The 11,479-nt window shown below is 41.0% G+C and overlaps 1 protein-coding gene across 1 annotated transcript in view; it reads right to left on the reverse strand.

The window, feature by feature from the left end:
• cacna1db (calcium channel, voltage-dependent, L type, alpha 1D subunit, b) overlaps positions 1–9,216 on the reverse strand; it is a gene marked incomplete at its 3' end in the record, with an annotated part of 73,089 nt that extends 63,873 nt beyond the window's left edge. The window contains exons 1-3 of the mRNA XM_083975718.1: positions 9,072–9,216; positions 6,505–6,967; positions 5,491–5,596 (exon numbers count right to left, since the gene is read on the reverse strand). Coding sequence (XP_083831844.1) covers positions 5,491–5,596; positions 6,505–6,967; positions 9,072–9,099 — 597 coding nt within the window. The 5' untranslated portion in view covers positions 9,100–9,216. The remainder of the gene's footprint in view (positions 1–5,490; positions 5,597–6,504; positions 6,968–9,071) is intronic.
• Between the last annotated feature and the right edge of the window lie 2,263 nt (positions 9,217–11,479).

The raw sequence follows: 11,479 nt of genomic DNA on the forward strand, positions 1-11,479 counted from the left end.
CATAGTAAAGAGACATAACGAGGCAGAAGAAGAAGAAGAAGTGTGTTTAAAACATATTGTGTTTACACAAATGATTAATTACATATTTTGTCTTTATCAACACTTAATAATCTGTTCTCATGGACTGCTGTCCAAACACACTTTCTAGATCCTGCCGTATTTTACGCCCGCCGGCCAGACCCGGCCCATCCAACTCTTCCCTCCGGCCCATGAAATCAAAAACAAATCAGGCAAATTTACTGATGAGGCTTCTTTTCTTAGAAACAAAATAAAATGATCTTTATTTTATTTTATTTTGAAATGCCTATCGCAACTGTGCTTCCTCCTGTCACACACTGAGGTGATGATATTATTATAGTTATAAAATGTATTATTATCATTATGGCCTATTACATGTGTGTGTATTAATGTAATAATTGTTCTTAATAAGATGCTGTTTGGAGTCATTTTTGATATAATAAGAAGAATAAGAGTGAGTGCATGTGTGTTTTTGAACGGTAAAATTAAAGTGCAGGGTTGCTACTCCCTGGCAACGATCTGGGTTTCATGTATGGCCCCCCAGGAAAAATAATTGCCCACCCCTGTCATCATAAACTATACTTAAATATAGTTGAACTGATACTGTACTGGTGGCTATTCCATTTGTGAAACACAGTACTGTATGTTGTATGTGCTGCAGGTAGGTGGTACTTTTCCTGAGCAGATTGTAACTATCTCCTGATCAAAATCCAGACATTAGTGTGATGAAGTGATGAGAAACCCCCTGCCCGACAACTATCCACAGGTTTACTCAACTGGCTGAGGTCAAATATGACAATTCGATTTGATTCTGATTCATTTCAAAAATGATTCTCAGTTAGAAAATGATTCAAATAGGTCATTCAGCACATGCCACATGTCAGTATACCTATGATGTTCAGAGGTGCGGTGCTGCCACTGCTAACCTGGAGCTCATTTCAAAGCTTATGTAGCCATTGTTTCTACAGTCACAGGTTTACCAGGATCAGCCACACATGGTCACATGGGCAAATGATACACTGGCAACAGTTTCCCCATGGTGATATGACACCATCCAGCTCAGTTATACTAGACCAGTGGTTCTCTAACTTTACCCCTAAACTGACACAAATTAGACCATGGACCCCCCCATTGGACAAAATAGAAACAAACACCAGAAATACACAAATGTTTGTTCTGAGACTGAATAATGTTACTTTTTTTAAGTTAACATATGTTCTAATTAGGGCCGAATGTGTGCATTTTTGGAAAAATTTAGATAATTTTTTGGAAAAAAATGTAATATTTCTGGAAAAAAGTGGAAAATTTTCGAGAAAAAGTTGGGCACCCCCTTTAACCCTCTCTAGGACCCCTGGGGGTCCCTGGAGCCCGTTTTGAGAACCACTGTACTGGACCACCATGAATGGAGTAGCTAATACAAAGTATGTACAGTTTCTACAGTTTACAAACCCTGCCCTCAGTGATGGGGAGGGTTGAATTTCTTTTCCCTCAACCTCAGATTACTGTAATACCTGGGTACAGACCAACCCCATCACTCGGACTGAGGAGCTGAATGCATGTCAGGAAACAATGTAAACTAGCACTATGTCACAAGACTGAAAGGTATGAATCAATTTTTTTTTAGAATTTCTGTATCAATTCTGATTCATGTGAATTAGTGCGCATCATTTTTTTTTTTTTTGTACAACCCGACTGAATCCTTAAACTCATTGAGACTCTGAGGTACAACAAAACCATAACTGGGCGGATGGTTTTCTACTCTGTGATGTCATGGCCTGTCTGGGGAACCTTAAAACATTTAAGGTTTAATCAGTTTTTTTTTTTTTTTTTTTTTTACTATGGTTTTATCTCCAATATCCAACTCTGCATTATCCAAAAGATGATTTACCCTTTGATCTCTGACTCATGCTGCTCATGTAAAGGCTCACCCACACGCAGCTGAGATCCAGTCCAGTGATGAAAACTGAATGCAACCAGTTTGGTAAACTGGGCCTACACACTGCACCAGCACCACAGCACTAATTATCCTGAGACGACAGTGTACCTCTACAGTAAGTCCTTCCATGATGTTTTTGGTTTTCATTAGTTATTGCCCATCCTCCATCTGTTGAGAATGTCTCAGACTATGTAACAGTTCTGATTATGAAGCAGGTGTTCAGCCAGAGCAGAGCAACAATTCAACATATTCTTATTCATTGTGGTTAAAAGATCAGATCTATCACGGTGTCAGATCTATCATGTTTCAATGTATATTAGGGTGTCCTCGACTAAGGGTTTTCATAGCTGAATCTGATTCGTCAGATCTTGCCTTTTGTTGTTCATGTAGTTTTTTCTTTTTTTGGCAGTCGAATCAAACCTCTCTGAATCGAATCAGGGCATCGTCGACTATCCGAGGTCACCCCTAATATATGTGTGTGTGAGAGAGAGAGAGAGAGAGATGTGTGGTCTATCTGACTATAATATTAATAATGACGACGTCAACATAAATCATAATATTCAGATAATATTAATGTTGACTTTCTGTTTATCAGACCACAAAATAATGACATCAAATCATCAAAAACTATACTATTTAACCACCTACAAATACACAAAACGTTCCTGAACTGTTGTTAAAAAAACATGTAGAGAAATGATGAGCATTTTGTTTATTCAGCTGTATCAAAAAGGTTGAAGCGATGAAAAGTATAACGACCTCATGATGCCAACAAACTACACACTGATCAGATTTTCTCTGACCGGCATTATCTTATAAATTTAATCTTACAAACTCTCTTTTGATTTAAAAGTGAAATGATGGTTCAGGTGGTCACTGCCAGATCAACCCCTTCAATCTTAAAACACTGATCTGATATGCTTCATGAATAAAACAGAGGTACACCGCATTATCAGGGCCGGTCCTAGGAGCCCTGAACAAGATTTTGTTTGTGGCCCCCAAAACACTCCAAACGCAAATCGCACACACTGCTTACGACTGAATGAACAGACACACACACACACACACACACAAATGTTTATGTGTCAAATGAATTTAATTGAACCCTGGGCCCTTTCTGATCATGTGACCCCCAACCCAGCGGTTGTGGCCCTAACAAAACGAGTGTTTATGCCAGCAGCCGGCCCTGCGCGTTATACTTTAGTCTCAATATGGTTTATTTCACTCATGACCAACTCGTGATATTTAACCAGACTTGTCAAACTCCAATAGCTCAATTTTCGATTTCAGTTGAGATCCCAAAGTGTCCAAAAAAGGAAAACATGTCCAACTAAAATGAAGCGTTATCCAAACAATCAGCTCTCATGGTCGTCCACCTCTCCCTTCAGGATCTCTGTTTGTCAACAGTAGTATTAAATGTTCACCGTCCATCACTGGCCACTAAATCTAATCCTTGTGTCCCCAGACAGGTTTCACAAAATAAGACTCTGACTGTGGCTTAGATACAACACACCATTCAAATTACTACTTGCATGTTCTATTTGTGGTGACATCTAACATTTATGATAGGCCTAGGGTAGCATGTGTGTAATATATATATTTATTTCACTTGCAGTCTGTTACCCCAGAATCAAATGTCTCCATGTGCTCCTTCTTGTTGTAAGGCCTGTTCACTCTCTCTCTCCCCTCTCTCTCCGTAACCTACACTAATTTACTGACGACTAATCTACTGCCACGCTTAATCCCCCAACCTGCTCTCTCTCTCTCCCTCTCTCTCACACACACGCACGCACACATACTCTCTCTCCTCCTGTGCACACTCGGCCCCATGAGTCACACACATTCTCTTATGTAAAATAAAACCCATAGTACAGACATTTCCTCAGTTAAAGCACAGTCATGTAATGACTTAATTACATGAAACATCCAGCAAATCTTCAAATATTATTATCATTAATATTATGTCATTCAAATCAGTAAACAGGAAGGAAACATGTAAAGTGGCACTGAAAAATATGAATCAAGTTTTTGGAATTTATGAATTAATTTTGAATTTGACAGAGTCACGATTCTATCTTTTATTGATTTTGTGCACACCTTCATGCACTATACTATTGCAGCTAAAAAGAATCAAAGTCAAACCTATAATTGCAATCATGGGTCATGGTTATTATGCCAAACCATGCAAAATGACTGAGGGGCACATGATATTTATGGAGACCATGGACCAATACGTTTCTTGATATTACAACAGAAAACACATCATTTATCAACTCCCACTTCATTTCCATGGTGATTTCATAGAGTGCTTAAAAATAAATGAAAGATAAGAAATGCTAAAACCAGATGCTCTTTGACAGAACAGACACACCGAAAGCTGAATGAATGTTCATACACACATGAACATTGTGCAATGTGCGATAAGTGTGTAGACACTCACACACATCTAAGGATACTGCTTCCCTCATTTTTACACATTGCCACACTAGACCACTACTATGGAGATATTATAGATATTATAGATATTTTATCAGTCAGACAGTGATGTACTTAGACTTCACTTGTTTTGTCTTATTTCTCCAGTCAGAATGCTGGAGTGACGACATTCATACTGCATTATTCTCACCTAGACCCTCCTCCCACCAGGAAAACTGAAGACACATCCAACATCTGCTGTTGCATTCAATGAAAAAATATGTTTTAAAGATGCGAGAGAGGAAATTCCACGGCCTGCAGTGACTTTGTGCGTTTGTACATTTGAGTATGTGAATCATTTTACATAAGAGAAGGTGGGTGAGTGGGTGCGAGGGACTGAGTGTGCAGGGGAGAGAGAGGGAGAGTGTGTGTGTGTGTGTGTGTGTGTGTGTGTGTGTGTGTGTGTGTGTGTGTGTGTGTGTGTGTGTGTGTGTGTGTGTGTGTGTGTGTGCGTGCGTGTGTGAAACCTGACACATCCATCCACATATTGCTGGGAAAGCCCTCTGACGCAACTCACACATGCAGCCACTCACAATCATGCAAAGGTGTGTTGTCTGGCAATTGTGCGTAACCTGGACAATGACAAATAGTGACACGAGCAGCCAGCAGCACAGAGCGTGAGTGTGAAAAAATCTGTCAACCGCTGCTGTACAACAAAGCAGGCAACATCTGCAGAGCCACATCCACAGACAACTGTAAATAATTACAATTGAAAAAACAAAAACAAAAAAACACATTTACACCAATTCTTTATCTCCATTCAACCAGCCTTTCATTCTCTTATTGATACTAAAGTAGCCTTAGGCCCATTCACCAAAGCTCCAAAGTTCAAACTACTTTCTATCCCATCCTGAAACAAACACTTCAAACATTTCAATTCTGTACCATCACATTGTGCACAAGTTCGAATCCCGCAGCGGCCTTTTGCTGCATGTCATTCCCCCTCTCTCTGCCTCACTATTTCCTGTCTCTCTCTCTACTGGGGTGTCCATTAAAGGCAAAAAAGCCCCCAAAAATATACTTAAAAAAACAACAGACCATTATTTTTCTGCAGTACTCACCAGCTCTTGGTTTGTAGAATTGGAGTCGTCTCCAGGAAAGGGAATGTAAATGGCTAAGGCTACACAGTTGGCAAAAATAGACAGCAGTATAAAGATATCAAATGGTCTGGAAACACTGTTGAGGAAAACATAGAGAGGTTTTGGAAGTTCTTTGTACATTTGTCATGATTCTGTTTATGATAAGAGTGCCTATTTGAATTGTATTTTGGTATCTGTCACTGCAGAAAACAATAATAATGACACGTTTTACCTAACAAAATAACCTAATGATAGGCACCTTTCAAGCCACTCAACAACCACAGTAACAGACAATTGCAAGGTATGAGATACAGAATAAATGCAATAATTGCATTGTAAAGATGAAGATGATTAAGTGCAGGTACAGTACTGGAGATAAAGAGCGTATGCATGACAATATGGCTGAAGGCTCTTAACCCCAGTGGCAGTGAGGTACAGACTAATGGAGGAGGAAAATCTAAGAGTAAGCCTGTACGCCTCTGTGTGTATCATTCAGAGAGACATGCAGGTGCTTGTGCTTGTAGTGCTTCTAGATTTCAGGAACTGATTAAGTTATGTATAAATCCGGCAATCTGATTGGTTGTTAACCGTGGTATAATGAGCATATACCACGGCTACTATTCTAAAGCCTTATCACAGCGTAGGCTATCACTCCGCGTCAGGCACGTATGACTGGTATGAATGGAAGTTGTTGTCATGTATCCATGACAACGGACGGTTACAGTCCGTAGCAAAAGACAATTGATGTTTTTATGATGTTAAAAAATGGACTAAAGTAGTTGAATTCACATGTTTAAGGTTAACTTTTGATTGCGTATCCCTCTTTCATAATGCCTTAATTGGTAACCGTTTTATAAAAGCAATATATCGTCCAGTCCGTGGTATATGCTCATTATACCACTCGCCTGTCATGATATATTGCTTAATTATACATCAACTCATCAACAAAACATACACTCAACTAGTGCCTGGGTAGCACTTGAGGTTAAAGGATACTTCCACTCCACCAGGCTGATGCAGGCCCTGCGGATGGGGTTGTTGAGGGTGAGGCAGAACAGAGCCCTGGGTGGCCTGCTGTTGGTAGACCCGCCCTGTTTTTTGCTTTTGGCGTACTGCTGCCTCTTCCTCTGTGCCAGAGAGCCCGCGGGGGCCGGGACAGTGGTGCAAACTGAGGGACGGGAACTCATGTCAGGCTTTGGGACATCGTCCTGCGCTTGGCGAGCGGCACTGATGGCGGCGTGCCAAGCGAGGACTGGGCTGACGCCGGGGCCAACAGGGCCTGGCATGCCACTGTTGGCCCCGAGGAGGCCGTAGGGGGAGCCGACAGGTTTGCCGGTGCTGGCCGGGGCTTGCACAGGCTCTGGCGGATGGAGCTGATGTAGATAGGCGTGGCTTTCTGACCAGAGCGTCGAGTGGTCTGTGGAGGGAGTGGTCCTTGTATTGCTGGCATATTGTGCCCCTATAGGGAGAGGGGAGACACAGACAGGATGGTTAAACCATTTTCAATTTGTGCATATAAATAAAAACACCTAGAAATATTATGTCCCTTTGTAGACAACCGTTGCACAAGTGTTAGAACGCCCAGACCACGAGAAGACGTTCCTGTTGTTGTTGTTTGTGTGCATTCAAAAACAAATACTGAATTAAATGTTCAATGATTGACAGTTTTGGTTTGAAAAGTTTCAAGAGTCATCAATCAGTGGCCAGTGCAGTTGTCTTTTAATATCTTAACTGAATTGAATAGTTGTACCTCAAACCATGTTTCATTATATCACTTCAAATTGAAAAGTTCCAAATAACTGGAAAAAATGAACATAAGTTATAACTCGCTGTATATGCGCTATCAGGGGTGGACAAACTTTTTGGCTCAGGGGCCACAACGAGTTTTTAAATTTGATGGACGAGCTGGTATCAGATGGATGGAGAGTGTTTGTGTGTGAACTAATATAAATGTTAAAGCCATTACCTCAAAGTAAAAGAAAAATTACATTCAGGTTCAGTGGAAGCAGTGTTGTTGGTCACGCTTTTTTACTAGTGCATCAAAGTTTGAGGTCTTTGCTATAATTTGGACAATTTTATTTGACGGGCCAGGTTAAAAAGCCCAACAGCTATGAATCAGTGAGAGCGGGTATGTAATCACTTTTCTCTTTCTGTGAGCTGAAAAGTGCAAAAATGAAATTAGGACAAACACAAAGAGCTGTGATTGGAGGACTGGATATACTCATTTTGCAATTTACGCAGATTAGAACAGATGCAATTGTCACATAAACTCTGCCTCATGCAGGTGGGCCTAATTATCCACCAGGACAAATAAAGATGAAGACTGAACTTGATAATGAAGATGTAGAAAAATACTATGGGCAGAGAAGTGAGAGGAGGAAGAAAGGAGCTGGTTTGAAGGGAGTGTGGAGGTGGGGTGGGGGGGCAGCTGTCATTCATGAGTAGTGTTGGGCACGTTAGTATTAAAAAGTAATTAGTTATAGTTACTAGTTAGTTTCCTCAAAAAGAAACTGAGTTAGTAGCCTAGTTACTACATTATAATAGCAACTAGTTACCAGTAACTATTGCGTTCCTTTTTTATATATATATATAAAAACATTTTATAACATTTTTTTTTTTTAATAGCCTATCTCAAATGACTTGGACTCGCCCCCTTAACCCATATATGGAACTAACCAACAGGGGAAACAGTAACTTTTTTTGATCACTCGTTGCTGAAAAAAGTAACGCCGTTATTTTACAACGCTGTTGTTTCCATCACTGTTCATGAGAGACATAGAGAGTGGCTGAAATCAATGAAAACGCCCAGTAATGTGTCCGTGACAGTCACCGTGCTGCCTCTACAGTGGAGTCGCATCAGGGAGTAGCTTCGTCACAGATAACCAACAATGATCCCTCATCAAAAAACCTTCTTCAGAACTAATCATATACCTCAATCTTATGTGTGGGAACATTTTTTCTTTTGAAAGGAGCGGGGAAGAAATTAAAACAACACGCTATAGTTCAACATCCCTGCTTTGGAGAAAGTATAGGAGCCTATCAGCCTCCTCATCCATCCAGCGCAGGTGTAAAGCAGGCTGGCTGTTTGATGATCCCTGTGTATGTGGTCCTGCTGCTGGTCTGGATGTCGCACATCACCCCTCGCTGCTCCACACTTAACTCTGCGCCACAGTGGCTTTTAACAGCGGCTCACCGTCCGTCTGAGCCACTTTTAAAACCTGACAGAACATCATCCAAAAAGTGATGATTTAGCGTCGCTCCGTTAATTCTGGGGGGCGCAACAACGATCGAAGCATCGTCAACAAGTTGTCACATGTTCCCAACACTTCACCACAACATCCGACCAAATAGCCTACAGGTAGCAGACAACATTTTTAACGGTAACACACCGAAACTATACCCCTGTGGACTGCTGTGACTAACCTACATCCATGCAGCCTCCAACAGGCGCTGACAACGTTAACTGCATCTGAGAGGCAGACGCGACTCAGGCCGTCGTTTCAGAGAATTAAGCATGGAGCGCTCCTCCAACTCCGCTCCTGCAGCTCCGCGCACCATTTTACCTTCAGACTGTTCATCTGCCTCTTGCATCCTCGAGTCAACATCGAAAGAATCCGTTTCAAATTCAACTCATCGTTGGGAAACCGTGGTTTTGACCTGAAATGTGAGAGGTTTCCCCAGCGCAGACCCAGGAGCGCCAAACATTTTTGCCACATCCGGGTGTCTGCCTGCAGATTCACGGCGGATCCGAGTGGACGCGCTGACAGCGGCAGTCAATCCACCGCTGTCAATGGCTGTGAGTCTGTGTGGCTGGGGATGGACGGAGGGGTGGACGGAGGGATGGACGGAGGGGTGGACAGGGATCTAGAGTCTCTTTAGCTACTGGAATCGCAGTCCACAAACTCTGGTCTAAATGCACCTGTTGCTGAAACTTTCAAACAGCTAATCTCTGAATATGAGCTCAAACATGATTTGGCTTGACATGTTTTCATTTGATCTTGTGGGAGGGAAAACTGTAAAAACAATTCTACACTTATTAATTATACCCTTTTATTATTGTTGATAGGCTACTAGCCCACTGATTATCTATTAGTAGCCTATATGAAATTATAGTTACATTGCCTATTATCCTAGGATTTTAGATTGTGCAGTAGTGTTTGATTCATTATCTAATTTAGTCCATCGTTTAATTGTCAGTTTATGAGTGCAGTATTTAAAATATTTAGTTAAAACATATTTTTACTGCCAGTTCATGTTAGTTCCAGGTAAAGGTTAAGGTCTGTCAGTTATAATATAATAATTTTGGAACACCCTTGGTAACCTGCATTACCCACAACCCTGAGGATGCTACCAGCTCCAGAAAACAGGGTTACATAACCCTAGCATTTGTGTGAATGAAGCACCTTGTGGCACAGTGATAAACACAGAACGGCAGTGCCCAAAGCGTGTTCATTAGGGTTACTCTAGTCATGGACTATAGCGTAATTTACAACAAAAAACATAGGAATATCTGCAGACTCATGGTAAACATGACATTTAACTGTTTAAAGCTCTACAGAAATGACTTTGGCTACTTTGTTTCTGAGCAGAGGGGATCAGGTGCTCCCTAACTTGTTCCTGGCTGGAGAAATTGGAAGCATTATAACTGACCAATGTTACAACTATCCCTGGTAACGCTTATTGCATAGCTCATCTGTCCACAGCTCAGTGTCAACTTGCTGCCATGACACAGTCTCTAAGTCACTATATCCATCCATACATTGTTTATACTGATTATCCAGGCAGAATCACCGGGGGCTAGAGCCAATCCCGGCTGACACAAGGTGAAGGCAGAGCAGCATAAACCCCAAACCGGTCTCCAGTCCATCCCAGGGCTGAAATGCTTGCAATACAATAGAGAAAGTGCAAAACTAACTAAATATAGCTAGCTGGCGGAATCTATTGCATGCTTCTCTGTCCTGCTAGGACCATTTTGGGTTGGGAGGATAAACACAAAGCCCTCATCCCATTCCCCCGGTTAAACCACTAAAGAGTTTGGACTTACCCCTCAGGGGTCTTCCCCTTATAATGAACGGCATTCTGTCACCTGGCTCTTCTCAGGGGCTTCATAGCACCGGTTTCTGCCCTCGCTTCACTGCGATTTGAGAGGAAATGAGTTGTCGGAGCTGTGCTGGAAGGTTACCAGTGATTGGATTACCTGCGCCTGTGTTGAGGATAACAGTTTCATGGTAGGGCGTAATCCTCCCATCATAATCCCTGTTCCAATATTCCTCCAACAGAGGCAGGTGATGCAGACAGCTGTAACATCACTTGACCAAATCAATTGCATGTATTTGTATCTATGTTTTATCTGATAATAATGTTTTTTTTCCCTTGCGAGTTCTTTACATTTTGTATAATTGTGGTAAAGTGGAAATTCTCCAGTCATTTTCTTTGAGACTAGAATTTAACTTAAAAAAAAACAAAACATAAGTATTCAAAAGTCCTTTTTTTATGTCAACAAAATGTTGTATTATTTACAGTGCAACCAATGGTTCTGCTGAATGTACTGATCTGTAACACATGCAGAGTAAAACGCTTTTAGGCTTCAATATGATCTTTTTTTTATTTTTTATTTTAGCTTTTTTAAAGCTTTAAATATAAAGGTCTTAAATCATTTGACCACAGCATAAAAATAGCAACTTCTTGTTTTAAAACAAGAAAAAAATATATAGGTTAGGCTACATATCTCGACGTGCTTTTGTTAATTTCTCCATCAAATGACGAATAAAGGATTATTTTATCTCATTTTACCAAACTAGGTTCATCACCTGTGGAAAATATTCATCCCCAAAACTGCTAGCTGCAATCAAAAAGAGACTGCACGTGTATTTTACCACTGATAGCTGAGCTAGCTGATACTGTAGCTGAGACTCAGTTAGAATGATAAGGCCCTTTCAACATGTTTTTATAAATAATGACGGCATGCTAC

This window comes from Trachurus trachurus (assembly GCF_905171665.1).
Source record: "Trachurus trachurus genome assembly, chromosome: 7".
NCBI lineage: Eukaryota > Metazoa > Chordata > Actinopteri > Carangiformes > Carangidae > Trachurus > Trachurus trachurus.